We start from the raw sequence: 19,296 nt of genomic DNA on the forward strand, positions 1-19,296 counted from the left end.
CCACACTGTATAAGTGTGCTTACTTACACAGTCACAGTTACTTACCCAGAGTTGACAAAATAAAAGACACTGAGTTTCTTTGGCAGACTGGCTGCCAGCCGATTTGCATACACAATTATATTATCATGGAGGAATCTAGTGTTTGTATTAAGAAGTTCCATCTGAGCAGCAGCGGCCTGAGTGATGCTGGGGTGACAGTGTCCTACTGCAAAGACAAAATGTATCAAGTATGTCATCATCACGGGCCTGTGATTTGTAATCATGATACTTGACACTTCCTCTAAGTGCTCTGGAAAGCCTATTTAACATTCAGTTGGGTGATTACAAGAGCTGATTATGTTTCTAAAAGCATATACTATGAAAATGTATTAAGGCTTTACTACAGTAACATTAACGAAGCTCTTGCTGACTTCTGACATCAGGCAGAAATATTGTAGATCTGCTAGGGGAGGTTATTTGCATTGTAAATTCACCTGATTGTTATTTCTTCAGTTAAAATTCTAGATGTGTTCACACTGCTATTTGAAGTGCACACCACCATTCAAAAGTTTTGGGGTCAGTAAGAAAGGAAGGATGCATGAAATTGATCAAAAGTGACAAAGTTTTATCATTTTGAAATTTCAAAATCAGACTTCAAATAAATGATGTTCGTTTCATTCTAAGAACCCTGAAAAAAAGTATAACGCTTTCCTCAAAAATATTAAGAGAACATCTGATTTCAACATTGATAATGAGTTGAAATGGCTGAGGGATCAAAGCACCTGTCACAGTTCTGTCTGTCAGTGTGCATTGGTTTCTCCCATTGTCTCTCCTTGTCGATCAGTTTGCTTTGGTTTTGCCCTCATCAACCTTGTCTGCCAGACTGCCACACCTGTCTTAGTCATTAGCACTCCCTTTATAAGTTTGTCTGTGTAATCAGTTTGCTGTCGGTCTTTAATGTTGTGTTGACGTTGTTGGATGTTCGCCTGTGTTCCTGATCATTCCTGCCTGATTCATCTGTGGATATATTAAAGACTCTGTTTGTTCGTATCTCCGTGTTCCGTCTCCTCCATCCTGCACCGTCCGTCCGTAACAGCATCGAGTGACACTGAAGACTGGAGTAATAATGACTGCTAAAGATTCAGTTTCAGAGATCCATCACAGGAATAAATGATATTTTAAATGATATTAGAAAACTTTTTTTTTTTTTAAATTGTAACAATATTTCTCTATACTGTTGTTTTTATAGTATGTTTGATTCAATAAATGCAGCACTGGTGTTAATAAAAGACTTTTAGAAGAGATAATTCAAAAAATCTGACTGACTACAAACTTGGGAACAATAGTGTTAGTGTAATTTTTCATTTATTAGCACCTCTGACTACTTATTTGGTAACACTTTACAATAAGTTTCGATTAATGTCGTGATTATTTTAGTTAATGTATTAACTAATATGAACAAACAATGAACAATACATTTATTACAGTATTTATTAATCTTTGTTAATATTAGTTGAAGAAAATACAGTCGTTCATCGTTAGTTCATGTTAATTCAGTGCATTAAACTAATGTTAACAAACACAACTTGTGATTTTAATAATAACGCATTAGTAAATGCTGAAATTAACATTAACGAAGATTAATAAATGCTGTAGAAGTATTGTTCATTCTTAGTTCATGTTAACTAATTAACCTTCACGACACGTCATCAACCGGCCATATTGGCGCCACTGAACTGGATGAAACTTGCATATATGCTGATTATTGCTGCTGAAAATAGTCCATTTTTGACATGTTTTGGACTATACTAATCGGTCAAACAGGGACCAGACATTTGAAGCACTACAGTCAGCTAAAAGTTATTTGTCTGAGGAACAAATATGTTTGTGATTGGCTAAACTGAACCAGATTTCCAGGGCAAAAATCTTGACAACATTCATGTTTGTTCTTATTATCTCCAGTCAGGTAGGTGAAATATTAATATTAAGGCTAATATCTTATTTAATACTGCTCGTACGTATCTTCCCTGGTGAAAAAAACAGCTAAAACCAGCCTAGGCTGGTTGGCTGGTTTTAGCTGGTCAACCAGCCTGGTTTTAGCTGGTCATAGCTGGAAGGCAGGCTGGTTTTAGAGGGGTTTTGGCCACTTTTCCAGCCTGGCCAGGCTGGTCTTAGCTGGTCAGGCTGGGAAACCACCAGCTAAAACCAGCTACTTCCAGCTTAAACCAGCTAAGACCAGCCAACCAGACTAGGCTGGTATTAGCTGTTTTTTTCAGCAGAGTTTACCACCTATTAACTTTAGTTTGTCAAAATATTGCGCCCTTTCCTGCTTACTAAGTTCTTCTCTGTATGATTTAGCAGCTTCCACGCATTTTTTACGTGGTTTAGACAGCATGAAGTATAAGCACATTGTAATCAGTAGATTAACCGTGCAATCTATGCTGTTAATTACATCCGAGTATCGCCAATACTATATATACTGTATATATAGTACCAGTCAAAAGTTTGGACACACTTCCCTATCAAAAAGAATGGGTGTGTCCAAACTTTTGACTGGTAGTGTATATATATTTAAATATTTAAAATGTAATGACACTCTTTTATAATAATGTAAAAGTGTTAAATCTAGGCCTCTATATACTGCAGCATGCATGTCAAAATGTCCTTACCATGTTGAACATTACTAATGCAATCTAAGTATTGCATGCCATTCTCATCATATAAATATTGACCCCGTGCTCTCATTATTTTCACGGGATCATGGGAGAAAAAGAGTCTGCAGGACTCCCTGAAAATACAAAAGAAAGAGTATTTCATCAGAACAGCGAGTTAAAAAAGTGCATTCAGCAAAACAGAAACAACACCAGGCCTTATAAAAGTGCTACGTGGAATATTTCATTCAATTTACCCAATCAGCTTCCTGCGCATTTGCAAAGTCTCATCTTTGTGAAAAACTTCCAAAGCCATTGCAACGAAAATGTTTCGAGGTCTGCGCAAAGTGACTACACCCTAGACGTCTTGTCAAGACTTTGAACTGCAGAAAAAAAAGAGATGTGCATTATAAAAGAAACAGTCGTCCCCGTTTGATGACGTCACACGTAGCGTACATTCTGGATCTGTTGGACTGGACCACATCGGATTTTCCACATTTCAACGCAAAACCTGGTATGGCATGTATGTACGTTGATATATTTTAACGTACTTCTGCTATTCAGTGGATGATTTACTTCACATTGCCTTGGGTTGCTGTGTTTTAGAAACATTAACGTTACCAGCGCGCTGTCAGTTGCTAAGCATGTTGCTAACGTTAGTTATTTAGCTAGCTTGAGACACCTGACAGCTAGGAAGGAGATCTGTCAGTGTTTTTGACAGCTATAAAGCTCATGCTTATTTAGGTTTACATTCATTACACATCTTTTCAGACCTCTTAGTGTCTGTCTGTTGTAGTCTGATTCACTGCTGCGATTAATATGACACGTATGTGTAGCAAGTTAGCATACCTGCCACTAATTTGCAGTCATGTTGGTTATTGTGAGGTCACTATTGATCTGCATGTGCTTTCCTGATGCTTGAATATGACTCACGGGTAAATTACCTAGTTCTGACTCATCAGAAAAGGAGATAAATCGTAATAGTGAGTCACCTTGCACTCAATTGTTTTATTTTTCCATATGGTTTAGGTAGGCAAAGCCATTTGTGATGAGCATAGACTTCATGATATACCCCTGGTTTTGGATACTAAATGTAATTCACACATTTTTCCTTACAGGCTGTGAAAACACTTGTTGATGGAGGACGTGCTCTTGGGAAATGACAGACCAGGGCAATAACAATCAGAACATCTCACAAAACCCCTTCGCAGCTCTCTTCAGTTCCCTCGCTGACGCAAAACAGTTTGCATCTGGCCAAAAGCAGCGGCGTCAAGCTGAGCAGCAATGTAAGGTCTTGCTAATAAGCAGTGCTCTGTTTGCAGGAAAACATTAATTTAATGGCACTTTGTAATTGTTTTTTCCCCTACAGCTGTAGATTCAGGAGAGAGCCAGTCTGAGTCAGACAACTCTGTGTCTGACAGCATCGATGACAATGATGACTCAGTGGCGGAGATCAGCCGATCTTTCCGCTCACGACAGGAGCTGTGCGAGCAGCTCAATGTCAACCACATGATCCAGAGGATCTTCCTTATCACTCTAGACAACAGTGAGTGGTTGACATCTACTGGTTCTGAGAACTGTCTGTTTATTGACTGTGAATGGTTTTAACTCGCATCATATCATTTCATATGTGATTATAAATATACACTACCTATCAAAAGTTTGGAGTCAGTATGAGATTTGTACATGTTTTTGAAATCTCTTATAGTCACCAAGGTTGCACGTATTTGATCGGATAAAATATTATTACAATTTCAAGTAAAACACTATTAGTCAAAAGTTTTTGAACAGTAAGATTTTTTTTTTAAAATAAGTCTCTTCTGCTCACCAAGCCTGCATTTATTTTATCCAAAGTACAGCAAAAACAGTAAAATTTTGAAATTTTTACTATTTATAATAACTGTTTTCTATTTGAATATATTTTAAAATGTAATTTATTCCTGTTTTCAAAGATCAATTTTCAGCATCGTTACTCCAGTCACATCATCCTTCAAAAATCATTCTTATATGCTGATTTGCTGTTCAATTTTTTTACTCTTATTATTATCAGTATTTAAAACATTCACGTACATTTTTTCAGGATTCTTTGATGAATAGAAAGATCTAAAAAACAGCATTTATCTGAAATAAAAAGCTTCTGTACACTTTACCATTCAAAAGCTTGGTCATATTTTTTGGGAAATAGATTATAGAAATTAATACTTTTGTTTAGCAAAGATGCTTGAAATTGATCAAAAGTGATCATTAAGACATTATTCTGTTTCAGATAAATGCTGTTCTTCTGATCTTTTTATTCATCAAAGAAACCTGAAAAAAATTCTACTCAGCTGTTTTCAACATAATAATAATAAATGTCAGCAAATCAGAATATTACAATGATTTCTGAAGGATCATGTGACTGGAATAATGATGCTAAAAAATCAGCTTTGAAATCTATTCGGATAGAAAACAGTTATCTTAAATAGTAAAAAGTATAGTTTTTTTATTATTAAATAAATGCAGGCTTGGTGAGCAGAAGGAATTCTTAAAAAAACATAATCTTACTGTCCAAAAACTTTACTTAATTAAGCTAGCTTTTCATATTAATTTATATTAGTTTTATATGATTGAATGCAAAACATTTTCTCGTTCTTGTAAAAAAAAAAAAAATTAAATTAATGCTGGCAACATTGGATTTTATTAAAAGCTAGCTGTCTCTGCAGTAGAAACAAATTTTTGCTAGAGTGCTAGAGGATTAGAGAAAAAAGGTAGGAAAACTTCAACAACCAAAATGCACTGGGCTTAATCAGACTATCTGTGAGCACAGGGATACAAAAATGTAAAAGTACAGTCTGTAGTTTTCACAGAATTGCCTTTTTCTGTTCTTGGTGCAGGTATCATGGAAAAATAATAATACACATTGTTCAATTAATTATACTACAAACATTGTAACAACACAAAGCTGGTTGAAAGTCAGCAAACTTACCCATTATGCTATTAGTTCAGAAGAGATTTGCAACACATTTTCAGGTATGAGAACAACAACTTTTTTTGAGTTAGTTTCCATAATTTCACCCATTTAATGCATATGCTGAAGTTTACTTCTAGATAGTTTGGGAAGAAATTAATATTAAATAGTTTATAGTAAATAACGGATGTCTCGATGATCTCAGTTTATGTGATCATATCAAGATGACATGCCGTTTCCAGGCAGTGCTGCAGATGACCTCATCCTCTGCAGTTTGGCTCATTACGTCATTTGTGTTGCTCTCATTTGTGTCTTTATCTTTATCCTCCACATTGATCTATTGTCCATCCCTCTAGTCTGTTTGCCATTCAAATCTTTATCACAGTTTGCGTAAGGTTGAAAATGTTATATCTGAGCCCCCATCCACCTTTTTCCTTACCATAAGAGTGGACGCGGCCATTTGTGAATTTTATGAGTCTGGCTTCCGGTCTCATCTGTGTCCAGCTATTTTTAGCTGTACGAAACAGCTCATTTTGCTGCTTGACATTGCAAATTGGTGTATCTTACCATATTATTTTAATGTATTATCTTAATTATGAACACACAGGTTTGTAGTGCAAACAGTTTTACTGGTTACTAAACGTTGTTATTCTTTCAATTGCACTCATAAAATGAACTAAGAATGCATTTAATGTTGTATTACAATATTCTGCTTGTATTTATCCACATTGGTTGATCTCTTTCCAGGTGACCCAAGTCTAAGAAGTGGTAATGGCATCCCACCACGCTGTGTATACCTTGAGGAAATGGCCGCTGATCTAGACGGCCAGGACTGGCTTAACATGGACACCATAGAGCAGGTACATGTTAATGTGTCATTCTTTTCCAGATTTGCATGTATGCACACATATATTATGAACTTTGAATAATAAAAACATTCCTTATTTCTCCTCCAGGCTTTGTTCAGCAGGCTGCTTTTGCAGGAGCCGGGAAACCATCTCATTTACATGACCTCCTGCAGTGTAGTGAATCTCTCAGCAGATCGTGATGCTGGGGAGAAACGTGCCATACCGTACCTTTACGCCTGCTACCAGAGAGCAAAAGAGGAGGTACTTTCTGTACACTCTATACTTTGTCGGACTATTTGTTTGTGCCGAATGATTGAAATGCGGCTGCTTGTTGCAGTGTCTGTTCGGCTGATTGCATTGTTTGTGTCTAATGCAATGTGTCAATGTGTTTCAAATCAACACAGATCACTAAAGTCCCAGAGAAGCTGTTATCGTATGCCGTGCAATGCAAAAATCTGACTTTGTCCAATGCCCGAACGGTTCTGTTGACCCCAGAGATCTACATCAGTCAGAATGTTTATGAGCAGCTTCTGGACCTGTTGCTGGAGGCTGTGAGAGGAGCCCGTAAGTGTCACGTTTGAGGACATATGTTAAGTTTGAAGGTCCTGAACTGATTCCATGTGTTTGACTTTGTTTGTGTTGTCATCTCTGCAGAGTTTGAGGAAGTTGTGGAGTTTTTGGAGGAGGTCATCGCTAGCCTGTTGGCTGACCAAGAGGTGCGGACCTTCGGGGAGGTTATGGTGCCAGTATTTGATATTTTCCAAGGCCGGGTCAAAGACTTAGACCTTTGTCAGCTGCTGCTGTATTCCTACCTGGAAGTTCTCCTGTACTTCAGTCGGCAAAAGGATATTTCTAAGGTTTGGATCCAACGCTTAGTGATTGCAGTTCCTTTCATATATAGTGCCTTTCACAAGTATTCATACCCCTTTATTTTTTTTAACATTTTGTTATGTTGCTGCCTTATGTTAAACTGCTTTAAATTACATTTTTTTCCCCACATCAATCTACACTCCATATACCATAATGGCAAAGCAAAAAAACAGGGTTTTAACATCTTTGCAAATTTATTAAAAATAAAAAAATAAAATGACAGGGGCAGTTTCTGGGACAGTTGAAATTTAGCTCAGGACCATTCATATTGCTTGTAGGTGTTACTACACTTTGAGTAAAGATGACCTATTGCAAATTGAATTGAATGAGTATGATTTGGAAAGGCACACACATCTTCATAAAAGGTCTTAACAGCTGAAAATGCGTATCAGAGCAAAAACCAAGCCCTGAGGTCAAAAAAATGCCTGTAGTGCTAAGAGACAGGATTGCATTGATCCACACATCGGGGGAAGAGTTCAGAAAAAATTCTGCTGCATTGACGGTTCACAGAAGCATGTAGTCTCTGTTACCCTTAATGGAAGAAGTAGGAAACTACCACCACTCTTCCTAGAGCCAGCCTCCTAACCACACTGAGCAATTGATGGAGAAGGACCTTGGCTAGAGTGGTGACCAAGAACCTGATGGTCAGTTGAGCTCCATGATCATATATGCAGATGGGAGAAACTTACAGAAGGACAAACATCACTGCAAGATTTCACCGATCTGGGCTTTATGGTAGTGAAGACACATGAAAAAGCTCCTAAAGGACCCTCAGACTGTGAGAATCAAGATTCTGTGGTCTGATGAACCTCAATTCCAAGCATCATGTTTGAAGGAAACCAGGCACTGCTCATCACCTGCAGAGCACCATCCCAAAAGTAAAGAGTGCTGGTAGCAGCCTCATGTTGTAAGACTGTTTTTCAGTAGCAGGGACAGAGGGACTCATCACAGTAGAAGAAAAGCTCAGTCCAGAGCATTCAGAACCTCAGACTGGGCAGAAGGTTCACCCTTCAACAGGACATTGAACCTAAGCCGCAACAAGGGTTGCTTATAGACAACTCTGTGAATGTCCTTGAGTGGCCAAACCAGAGCCTTTCTGGAGAAACTTGAAAATGTCTGCCAGACCCCCTCCAAGATGACAGCGCTTGAGAGGTGAAGAGGTGAGGCGAAGAATGGCAGATAATTGCCAAATGTTGAGTGCAAATCTTGTTGCATTATACCAAAAAAGACTTGAGGCTGTAAAGGTGCTTCGACTAAATACTGAGTTAAGGGTATAAATACTTATGCAATTTACTTATTTCATTTTTTTTTATATATATAAATTAATGAAGTTGTGACCATTCTGTTTTTGCATGGAGTGTAGATTGATGTAGAAAAAAAAAAAAACATAATTTAAAACATAAAATAGTTTTAACATAAGGCAGCAACATAAAGGGGTGTGAATACTTTTGCATGGCACTGTAGATCTAAAACATTTCTGGATAATAATATTCTGATTCTAGGTTTTAATGGAGCATATTCAGCCCAAAGATCCTAACAGTGGGATCCAGTATCAGAAAACGCTTCTGGGTGCGATCCTGAATATTTCTTGTCTGTTGAAAACCCCTGGTGTGGTTGAGAACCATGGCTTTTTCCTCAATCCTTCTCGCTCCAGCCCACAGGAAATGAAAGTTCAAGAGTCAAATATACACCAGGTTAGCTCAAAATCTAAAAAAAGCATGGTTTTCAAACTTGATGACATGAAGTCATTCACCTAACCTCTGTTATTTCTTGTGTTGCCATGTGCTAGTTCATGGGGCAGTTTCATGATAAGCTGTATCAGATCCTGAAAAACCTGCTTCAGCAGTCCAGCGAGACGCGCCACCTGCTGCTCTCGTGGCTGGGTGGCTGCCTGCAGGCCAACATGGGGCGGGCCAAAATCTGGGCAAACCAGATGCCCGAGATATTCTTCCAAATGTACGCTTCGGATGCATTCTTCTTAAATCTGGGAGCTGCGCTGCTGAAGCTTTGCCAGCCATTTTCTCGACCCTACTCGCCCAAACTCTTGACCTTTAACCCCACGTACTGCTTACTTAAAGAGCTAAGTGAGGAAGAACGGCGTAACAGAAACGTGCACGCAAGAGGTGACCAGCATTTGCTTTACCTTCAGACAGTACCTTTCATTTCTTTTTAGACATAACAATCTAATGTCTAAAATATACCTCCCTCTACAGGTCTGGACAAGGAGACATGTCTAATACCTGTACCCCCTCAACAAACGGTTGAATTTGCCCAATCATACAGCCTTCTCACAGAAAACCTCATCCTTACACAGCTTACTCTCTATCTGGGCTTCCATAGGTAATACTGACACTTGTTAGTAACATGTTAGTAAGGTCCAGATATGAGGATGTAGTGCTAAACCCAGCTGCTAAAACAGTGAAACACTGCTTTTCCGAAACTAAACATATGTTTTAATGGTATTTGTTTGTCAGACTTCATGATCAGATGGTAAAGATGAATCAGTCTCTACACCGGCTGCAGGGGACGTGGCGGGACACGCAGCTCAGTGGAGGCCCAGCAGCTGCAGAGCTGCGGGAACAGTTTGAACGCCTTATGACAGTCTATCTATCAACCAAGGCTGCTACTACGCAGTCCACCATGCTACAAAACTGCCTCAACCTCCAAGCCTCCTGCGCCGCCCTGCTGGTTCAGCTCAGCCTGGGCAACCAGGGAACTGAGCACATCCCTCTTACTTTTCCCTTACCTGCAGTAGAAAACAGTCTGCTATGCTTCGTGCCAGGTATCCCTACTAAGTTTTTGTGTTCCTTTTCAGTAAACAAGCTTGTTTCCACTAGGGCTGTCATGATTCCTCGATTCAATTCGAGTACTTGATTTATCTTTACTTGAGTTATCTTACAATTCTGACATTTTTATACACAATTTAGAGCTTTTTCCTGCAATTCTAAATGGTGAGATGTTAACTTACCATTAAGAGTTTACAACTCGGAATTGTTAGGAAAATTACAATTATTTTATTAATCGTCAGAATAATCGACCGATTACTCATTAGTGACAGCCCTGGTTTCCTCTATTTAAAAAAAGTAATTGCAACTTATCTGACAATTCTGAAATTTTTAACTTACAATTCTGACTTTTTTTTTTATTCACCTTTTTTTTCATGCTATTCTAGATTGTGAGATGTTAACTCACCGTTGAGAGTATACAACTTGGAATGGTTGGGAAAAAGTGTGTGTGTGTGTGTGTGTGTGTGTGTGTGTGGGGGGGGGGGGGGGGGATTAAAATTATCCAATTACTTGAATAATTGTCAGAATAATTGACCAATTACTCGATTACCAAAATAGTCATTAGTGACAGCCCCAGTTTCCATCACTTAAAAAAAAAAGGAAAGAAAGGTAATTGCAACTTTTTCCCCATTCTGAAATTTTCCCCCTTACAATTCTGACTTTTTTTTTCATGCAATTCTCAATTATGAGATGTTAATTCACCATTAAGAGTTTATAATTTGGAATTGTTAGGAAAAAGGAAAAAAAAAAATCATTAGTCATCAGTCAATCATTAGTGACAGCCCTAGTTTCTACCACTTAAAAAAAAAAAGGTAATTGCAATTTGTGAGTTATCTCACAATTCTGACTTTTTATTTACAGTTTTGAGAATTTTTTCATAATATTCTAAATTGTGAGATGTTAACTCACTGTTCAGAGTATAGAACTTAAAAAGGTTAGGAAAAAAAGTAAAATTACTTGATTAATTGTCAGAATAACCAACCAATTAACCAATCAAATAATTGACTACCAAAATAATAATTAGTGAAAGCCCTAATTTCTATGGCTTAAAAGAATGAAATAAAAAAGGTAATTGCAACTTGTGAGTTATCTCACAATTCTGACATTTTTTTTATTCCCAATTTTGAGGGTTTTTTTTTTCATGCAATTCTAAATTGTGAGATGTTAACTAGCCATTAAGAGTTTAGAACTTGGAATTGTTAGGAAAATTATCTATTGTCTGATTACTCAATTAGAATCAAAATAATCGACCGATTACCAAAATAATGGTAACAGCCCTAGTTTCCACAACTAAAAAAGAAAAAAAGACAAAGAAAAAAAGGTAATTGCAACTTGTGAGTTATCTCACAATTCTGACTTTTTTATTTACAATTCTGAGGTTTTTTTTTTTTTCCGTGCAATTATAAATTGTGAGTTAACTCACCGTTGAGAGTTTAGAACTTGGAATTGTTAGGAAAAAGTCAGAATTGTTAGAAGTTGCAATTGCATTTCTTATCTGTGGTGGAAACAAAAACATAACTGCGAGAGGCCAATTCAATATAGAGGAGAATTTCTAAATTGTGAAATATAAACTTAGAATTTCAAGGAAGAAAGTCTGAATTGTCTAAATTTACCAGTTTTATTTATATACCTCATTGGGCTGCAATTTTTCAAAACTGAATCTCTTGACTCCTTCACAGAGTTCTTTGCTGAAAACATGGGCGATTTCTTCATATTCCTCCGCCGCTTTGCTGACGAGGTATTGGAGTCCTCGGCGGAAAGCTTAGAACATGTCCTGACCTTCATCACTGTGTTCATGGGCAACGTTGATAGGTGTGAGCCGGAGTAATGCTGAGTTTCTCGCGCATTTTTTGCTTTCCATGTGGCTTGTTGTTTACTCTGGGTTATTTACTTACAGAATGAAGAATCCTCATTTGCGGGCAAAGCTGGCAGAGGTTCTTGAAGCTGTGATGCCCCATATGGAGACTTTGTCACCTGGCGCTGCCCAGCCTATCATGTTCCAGCGCCAAAGAGTGTTCAGCAAATATCGGCATGCACCCCAACTTGCTGAAGCCCTCATTACAGTGTTTGTGGATATAGAGTTCACTGGTCAGTTTCTGAAGTTTTTTTTTTCTATTGTTAATTTGATTGTAACAGCCTATATAAGATTTTGTGCAATGGCCTGTTTCTCAGGTGATCCTCATCAGTTTGAGCAGAAGTTTAATTACAGAAGACCAATGTATGCTATTCTGAAATACATGTGGGGAGAAGAGAGTTACAGGGAGAGCATTAAGGTGAGAACCAGACAGATATTTTGTTATTATACAGTCAAAAGTCAAAAGTTTACAGAATCAGCCAAATTAATTTACCAAAATAAGAGGGATCATACAAAATGCATGTAAGTACATTTAGTACTGACATGAATAAGATTTTTCACATAAAAGACATTTACATATAGTACAGAAGAAAATAAATGACCCGGTTCAAAAGTTTACATACACTTGATTTTTAATACTGTGTTGTTACGTGAATGATCCACTGCTGTTTTTTTGTTTTTTTGTTAAGTGATGTTGTTTATGAGTCCCCTTGTCCTAAACAGTTAAACTGCCTGCTGTTCTTCAGAAAAATCCTTCAAGTCCCACAAAATATTAGTTTTTTCAGCATTTTTGTGTATTTGAATCCTTTTCAATAACTGTATGATTTCGAGTTTCATCTTTTCACACTGAGGACAACTGAGGGACTCATATGCAACTATTACAGAAGGTTCAAACGCTCACTAATGCTTCAGAAGGAAACACAATGCATTAAGCCAGGGGTGTAAACTTTTGAACAGAATGATGTGTTAATTTTTCTTATTTTGCCTAAATATCATGTTTTCATTTTGTACTGCTCTTCAGAAGCTACAGAAGATATGTGCATGTTTCCTAGTAGACAAAATAAGTTACATTTACCCTGATCTTCAAATTCAAAAAGTTTATTAATGCATCGTGTTTCCTTCTAAAGCATCAGTGAGTGTTTGAACCTCCTATAATAGTTGCATATGAGTCTCACGGTTGTCCTCAGTTGTCAAAAACCAAAGACCTGAAGTATTTTTCTGAAGAACAGCAGGCAGTTTACCTGTTCAGAACAACCAAGAGACTCATGAACAACTATCACTAAACAATAAACACAGCTGTGGATCATTCAGGTAGCAACACTGTATTAAGATTTAAGTGTGTTTAAACTTTTGAACAGGGTCATTTTTATAAATGTAACTATTATTTTCTCTTGTGGATTACATGTAAACATTAAATAATTAACTATTTGCAGATTCTGCTAGGTGTATGTAAACTTTTGACTTCAACTGTAAATAAAATGTACATTGCTTTGATATTTTCTTCATCCCTTTTCTTCAACAAAACCAATATAAAATAAAGTGATATAAATAACTAAAACATTTGTTTCTTCACAGTGTCTCGCCGATTATGCATCTGAAAATCTTGAAGCCATGAATCCACCACTTTTCCTGAGATTTCTCAATCTCCTCATGAATGATGCCATCTTCTTACTTGACGAGGCTATACAGGTACTTGTCTGCAAAAAGATTGCTTAATTGTTTTATGCAAATCCCTACTATTTATACTGGTAGTAGTAACACATTTTGTTTGTTCAATTTAGCCTGGCTGTTATATTACATTAACTTATTAACCTCTATTAAGATGATACCAGCAAATATTTAATTGACTAATTAAAGATGTGACACTCACAAATGCATCTGTTCCTTCCAGTACTTAAGTAAGATCAAAATCCTCCAGCTGGAGAGGGATCGGGGGGAGTGGGACAGTCTGGCCCCTGACGCCCGCAGAGAGAAAGAATCTAGTCTGCAGATGTTTGGACAGCTGGGTCGCTTCCACAACATCATGTCAAATGAGACCATTGGCACCTTGGCTTTCCTCACATCTGGTAAGAGATGTGAAAGAAACCAAATGCACTAAAATATTAACACATCACAGATTTATTTATTTATTTTTATCATAAACCTGACCAATTAAGACTTGAACTGAAGGGCTTTAAATAATTATAACACTTGATTTAAAAGTGTACTAAATGACACTAAAACTCAGACTTAATGTACTTTTGATTTTCTCACCAGAGATAAAAGGTCTTTTTGTTCACCCGTTTCTCGCTGAGAGGATCATCTCCATGCTCAACTACTTTTTACAGCACTTGGTCGGCCCCAAGATGGGTGCCCTCAAAGTGAAAGACTTCAGTGAATTCGACTTCAAACCCCAGCAGCTCGTGTCGGACATCTGTACTATTTACCTAAACCTGGGGTAGGCTCTTTGATTATATTTTTGACATTTATTCTGAATTGCTTACCTTATTAACTTAAGAATAATATTAACTTATGGATGCTGTTTCGGCCACAGAGATGAAGAAAATTTCTGCGCCACCGTCCCAAAAGATGGAAGGTCATATTCACCCACTCTGTTCTGCCAAACTGTCCGCGTACTCAAGAAAATCAACAAGCCTGGCGACATGATTGTATCTTTCAGTCTTCTAGCAGATAAAATTAAGGTTAATAGAATCACTATGCACATTTATCTTAAATACACATCTTTCTCAGGAAGTGTTTATGGTAATTTTTCTGTCTCTTCCAGTCACTTGCAGACAGGCACCAACAAGAGGAAGAGACCTACTCTGATGCTCCAGATGAATTTCTGGATCCCATCATGTCTACCTTAATGCTTGATCCGGTGCTTCTACCTTCTTCAAACGTCACAGTAGACCGTTCAACAATAGCACGACACTTACTAAGGTGAGCCTCAAGGTTATTATAGTAAACTAATATCGAAACTTTATTAAAACTGTTATTTAAATAAATGTTAACTAATTTAAATATGCTAGTTTTTATTTAGTTTATCTTGATGTGTTAAAAGGAAAGTGAAATAAAAACTGCATACACTGCTGTTCAAAGGTTTGGGATCAGACTTATGTTTTTTTTTTTAAATAAGTGTCTTATGCTCATCAAAGCTGCATTTATTTGATCAAAAATACAGAAAAAAGGAGTAATATTGCAAAATGTTATTACAATATAAAATAATAGTTTCTATTTTAATATACTTTAAAATACAATTGATTCTTCATCAAAGCTGAATTTTCATCAGCCATTACTCCAGTCTTCAGTCTCACATGATCCTTCAGAAATCATTCTAATATGCTGATTTATTATTAGAATTATCTATGTTAGCAACAGTTGTTTTTTGGAGCCTGTGATATTTTTCTCAGGATTCTTTAATGAATAAAAAGTAAAAAAAAATAATAATAATTCAAAATAGCAAAGACTTATATTGTTATAAAAGATTTCTATCACTCTTTATTAATTTAACACATCCTTGCTAAATAAAAGTATTAATTTCGTTCAGAAAATGAAAGAATAAAAATGTACTAAACAGTAGTGTATATTTTTAGAAAATTAGATATAAATTTAGATTTCTATTTCAAATAAATGCTATTCTTTTTTTACTTTTTATTCATCAAAGAAACCTGAAAGAAGTTTCACAGGTTATAAAAAAATAATAATAATAAGCAGCACTGTTTCCAGCATCGATAATAAATCAGCATATTAGAATGATTTCTGAAGGATCATGTGACACTGAATGCTGACAATTCAGCTTTGATCAGAGGAATAAATTAGATTTTAATGTATATTATTTTCTGTATTTTTGATCAAATAAACACAGCCTTGATGAGCATAAGAAACTTTTTTGAAAAACATTAAAAATCTTACTTGACCCCAAACTTTTGAACAGCAGTTTACATATAAAAAAAAAACTACAAAAAATGACGACAAACACAAGAAAATTACTAGAATTTTGCCTAAAATTAAAATGGAAATTATGATACTAAAATAACACTGCCATGTTTACAACATTATTAATACTGGTTATTTGAGTATTATTTATATACTATAATATTTATTAATATTTTAAATTGGTTTAATATTTTAATTTTAGTAATTTTTTTTATGCACATTTGTAATTTGTATTATTTTTGGGGGTTTTAAATAATTTTATTTATATATGTATATGTATATGTATATGTATATATATATATGTATATGTATATGTGTGTGTGTTTGTATTTTACTTTATTTTATTTCACCTTCTAACAATAACCACCCTGGTATTTGATTAGGTAATTGTATTAATAGCAGTGTTGGTCTTGTCTTTTTTTTGTTCTAGTGACCAGACAGACCCTTTCAACCGCAGTCCACTCACCATGGACCAGATCAGGCCCAATGAAGAGCTCAGGCAACAGATCATGAAGTGGCTTGCTGATCATAAGCAAAGCAACCAGCAAATGGGACCCAGTGGCTAAACCACATTACTCCCTTCCCCCAACCACCCAGGCATGCTCTGTATGACTAAGCCATTCAGATGTTTCTGGCCTGTCTCATACAGCTTTGAAACAAGAACATAAACCACACTCGGAGGAGCACGTCTGCATTTGTAGTGTTAGTGTGCTCCTCAAAGGCCAAATGCAAATCTCCAAATGCCATGTCACTGTAGCATATTCGGCTATCTGTTCTTTCAAACTCCTCAGACACCTGAGGTCACCACAGACTGAACTCGATAACCGGAGTCACTTTTTCTCTAACATTTTGCACTGGGAAATGAAACCTGGGCTCATAGACAGCTGATTTGAGGTTTGCTTACTTGTTCTAATGCATCTGCCCTACCTCTGACTCATATGCATGCAATATTTTATATGCATTGCTTATTTGTTAACTTTTTAAGTTAGAATATAAGCAGTGTACCTTGATTTGATATCGAGGACAAGTTGTGGCCTCATTTCATTTCAAGCAGGAAGTGGCAGTATTGATTTAAAATATCAAAGCAAACCAATAATGTTGGCTGCAAAAGAGATTAAACTATCATAAAAATATTTTGCTAACATCATCAGCACTATATTCCACAGAGTTTCAGTTTTTATAGTTGTACCCATTGGTTTGCTCAGTGGCTTTACCACTTGTCAAAATGCTTTTGGTTGTTATAGACATTTTATGCTTGAAACTCAAGAAGCATTTGCTATAATATGCACTTTTATGACACTCATTAAGAATAGAGCTCTTGCTGAAATGTTTGAAAATAACCCTGTACACTTTACAAGAATCTGCTGTCTTTTAACAGTGCAATTTGTCCCGAGTAATGACTTTTTTGACTTCTGAGTCAGCCTTATGACCTCCTCTCATGCAGAGTGACGTCATGTCTCTTCTTCACAGTTGCAAAACTGCATGCTGTGGGTGGATGAACCTTGCTACTGAGATTTGTCTTAAAAGATGACACTGATAAGACACTGTCCACTCACTGCTTTTGGTTTTGAGAGAGTTGCATTAGAGCTGTAGGATATTTCTGCATTTTGGTTTTCACTGAATTGTTCATTTCAGTGAGTGTTAGTTGGTTTTAAGTCTAAAAATTCTTTGTTTCCAAGACCTCACCCAATCAATAAACCTGACCCCATGAGTTTTCAGAGCAGACTGAATGCTTTAGGCCCTGTTGTGATATTTCTGTGCATTTGCTTACTCATTTGTCTCTTTTAACACAATTGAATCAACTGAACTTTTTTTTAAATAACATCATGGACAGTAGTCATATAATGTACATGACAAAGAACAACCAGAGTTTCTACAGTGGTCTTAGATGAATGATTCTGCTAACTAACTACAACCGAACTGCCGCAAATAACAGCATGCTTTCCTGATGTTGATTTTATTTTTGTTGGCAACTTTTTTTAATTGTATATTAAATGTGCTTATGGATTGTTAATTGCACAATATTGGATAAAAACAGAAATCAATGTATTGTAATTAAACTTTCTAAAATAAAAAAGCAATGATGTATAAATGTTTTTAATCTTTTTAAAAGTTTTGTATGGATTCCATGGATTTATTGTTTAGACTTTACTGTACTTGCAGTGTTTTCACAACGCGTCATCAATCCACCATATTGGCACTGAATGTAAACAATGCCACTAGACCGAACGAAACTCGCATATTTTGCTTATTATTGCTGCTGAAAATGGTCAATTATTCTCAAGTTTTGGCATGTACTAATTGGTCAAACCAGGAAAAACATTTGGAGTGCCAAAACTTATGACAAACCAAGGAGAAGAGTGGAAAAAACTGAGGAACAAAGGGTGTTTGTGGTTAGCCAAACTAAACCAGGATTTCCAGGGCAAGAATATTGACATTCGTGTTTGTTCTTATTATTTCCAGTCAGACAGGTGAAATATTAGGTTAATATTTCAAAATATTGCGCCCATTCCTGATCTATATGATTCTTCCACATAGTTTTTCTGTGGTTTAGACCACATAAATGAGCAAAACAATGTTTTCGGTAGTACATTAATCTTTGCCTGATTCACAAGCTTGTAATAATGTCTTATTATGAGTGGTCTGGGTTTCTATGGGAAAAACCCACTGTCCCGTCCTTCTTTGCGTCACAGCCTCATGTCTATGTAAAGAAGGAAGCTGCTAGTGGCCTACTGGTGTGTGGATGCTGCAGGTGGCAGATCATTTGTGGCCTCTTCTTACAGCAGCTGGAGTAATTAAACTTAAAAAACGGTGCATGATGGTAATGAAACGCATGTAAGTGACTGATTACATTCTAGTTTTAAATGTGCATCTGATTATAGATATGTGGCATTTGTATTTTAAAGAGAATGAGCTCTAAAGAACATTAAATTGCTTTTTGAGGTTAAAAGAACAATTCCTTTTCTATGAAATTTGAATTGTTTGACTATTAGAGATTAGACTGTATATAAAAAAAACTGAAATCACAGATAAAGCTAATACACACTGACACTCAGTACAGATAGTCACGTTGTTGATGCTGATGAAGTACAGTGAATATCCACCCATGCATCCATATACCCATGTATAGAAGATAATTCCACAAATAAATACAGTTGCAGGTTTCAAACAGAGATGGTGAGTGACAAAGACGCAAATTTTACACACTGCAGCTTTAATTTCTTGCTTTATCTCATCCAATATGCAGAAACAACTGATTATCTCTACCCAAAAAGTGCAACCTCTGTCTTTGAGTCGCTATTGAAACATTGCCTCAACCAATGGTGTGTGAGGTGGAGTACAACTCGGTCTTGAGTACAATTTTTTGCGAACTCGGACTTGCATTTTGACTCGGACTCGAGCTTTTCGGACTCGGGAATTATTGCCGAGTCCAGGGACAGTT

At 36.5% G+C, this 19,296-nt stretch overlaps 2 protein-coding genes across 2 annotated transcripts in view; one reads left to right on the plus strand and one right to left on the minus strand.

Moving 5' to 3' along the window:
* The window catches only part of phykpl (5-phosphohydroxy-L-lysine phospho-lyase), an 8,298-nt gene extending 5,263 nt beyond the window's left edge, over positions 1–3,035 (minus strand). Inside the window, exons 1-3 of the mRNA XM_073817334.1 lie at positions 2,888–3,035; positions 2,649–2,767; positions 46–205 (exon numbers count right to left, since the gene is read on the minus strand). Of these exons, the coding sequence (XP_073673435.1) occupies positions 46–205; positions 2,649–2,767; positions 2,888–2,946 (338 nt within the window). The 5' untranslated portion in view covers positions 2,947–3,035. The remainder of the gene's footprint in view (positions 1–45; positions 206–2,648; positions 2,768–2,887) is intronic.
* Positions 3,025–17,955, plus strand: ube4a (ubiquitination factor E4A (UFD2 homolog, yeast)). The gene is made up of 20 exons (XM_073818460.1): positions 3,025–3,144; positions 3,749–3,916; positions 4,000–4,176; positions 6,325–6,437; positions 6,534–6,686; positions 6,830–6,989; positions 7,080–7,282; positions 8,798–8,989; positions 9,085–9,418; positions 9,509–9,635; positions 9,770–10,077; positions 11,761–11,893; positions 11,979–12,169; positions 12,254–12,354; positions 13,512–13,625; positions 13,828–14,002; positions 14,193–14,373; positions 14,470–14,617; positions 14,701–14,858; positions 16,285–17,955. Exons 2-20 carry the CDS (start codon positions 3,790–3,792, stop codon positions 16,418–16,420), a joined length of 3,231 nt encoding a protein of 1,076 aa, XP_073674561.1. The 5' UTR covers positions 3,025–3,144; positions 3,749–3,789; the 3' UTR covers positions 16,421–17,955.
* Positions 17,956–19,296: the final 1,341 nt, after the last annotated feature.

Source organism: Garra rufa, chromosome 14, assembly GCF_049309525.1.
Source record: "Garra rufa chromosome 14, GarRuf1.0, whole genome shotgun sequence".
Taxonomy (NCBI): Eukaryota; Metazoa; Chordata; class Actinopteri; order Cypriniformes; family Cyprinidae; genus Garra; species Garra rufa.

What these genes read in the sequence shown, in the direction of transcription:
- ube4a (XM_073818460.1), top strand. Translation starts at nt 3,790, where the DNA reads ATGACAGACCAGGGCAATAACAATCAGAACATCTCACAAAACCCCTTC. An exon ending in TCTGCTATGCTTCGTGCCAG is followed by an intron (nt 10,078 to 11,760) that starts GTATCCCTACTA and finishes ACTCCTTCACAG; the next exon opens with AGTTCTTTGCTGAAAACATG. An exon ending in TACTTGACGAGGCTATACAG is followed by an intron (nt 13,626 to 13,827) that starts GTACTTGTCTGC and finishes TGTTCCTTCCAG; the next exon opens with TACTTAAGTAAGATCAAAAT.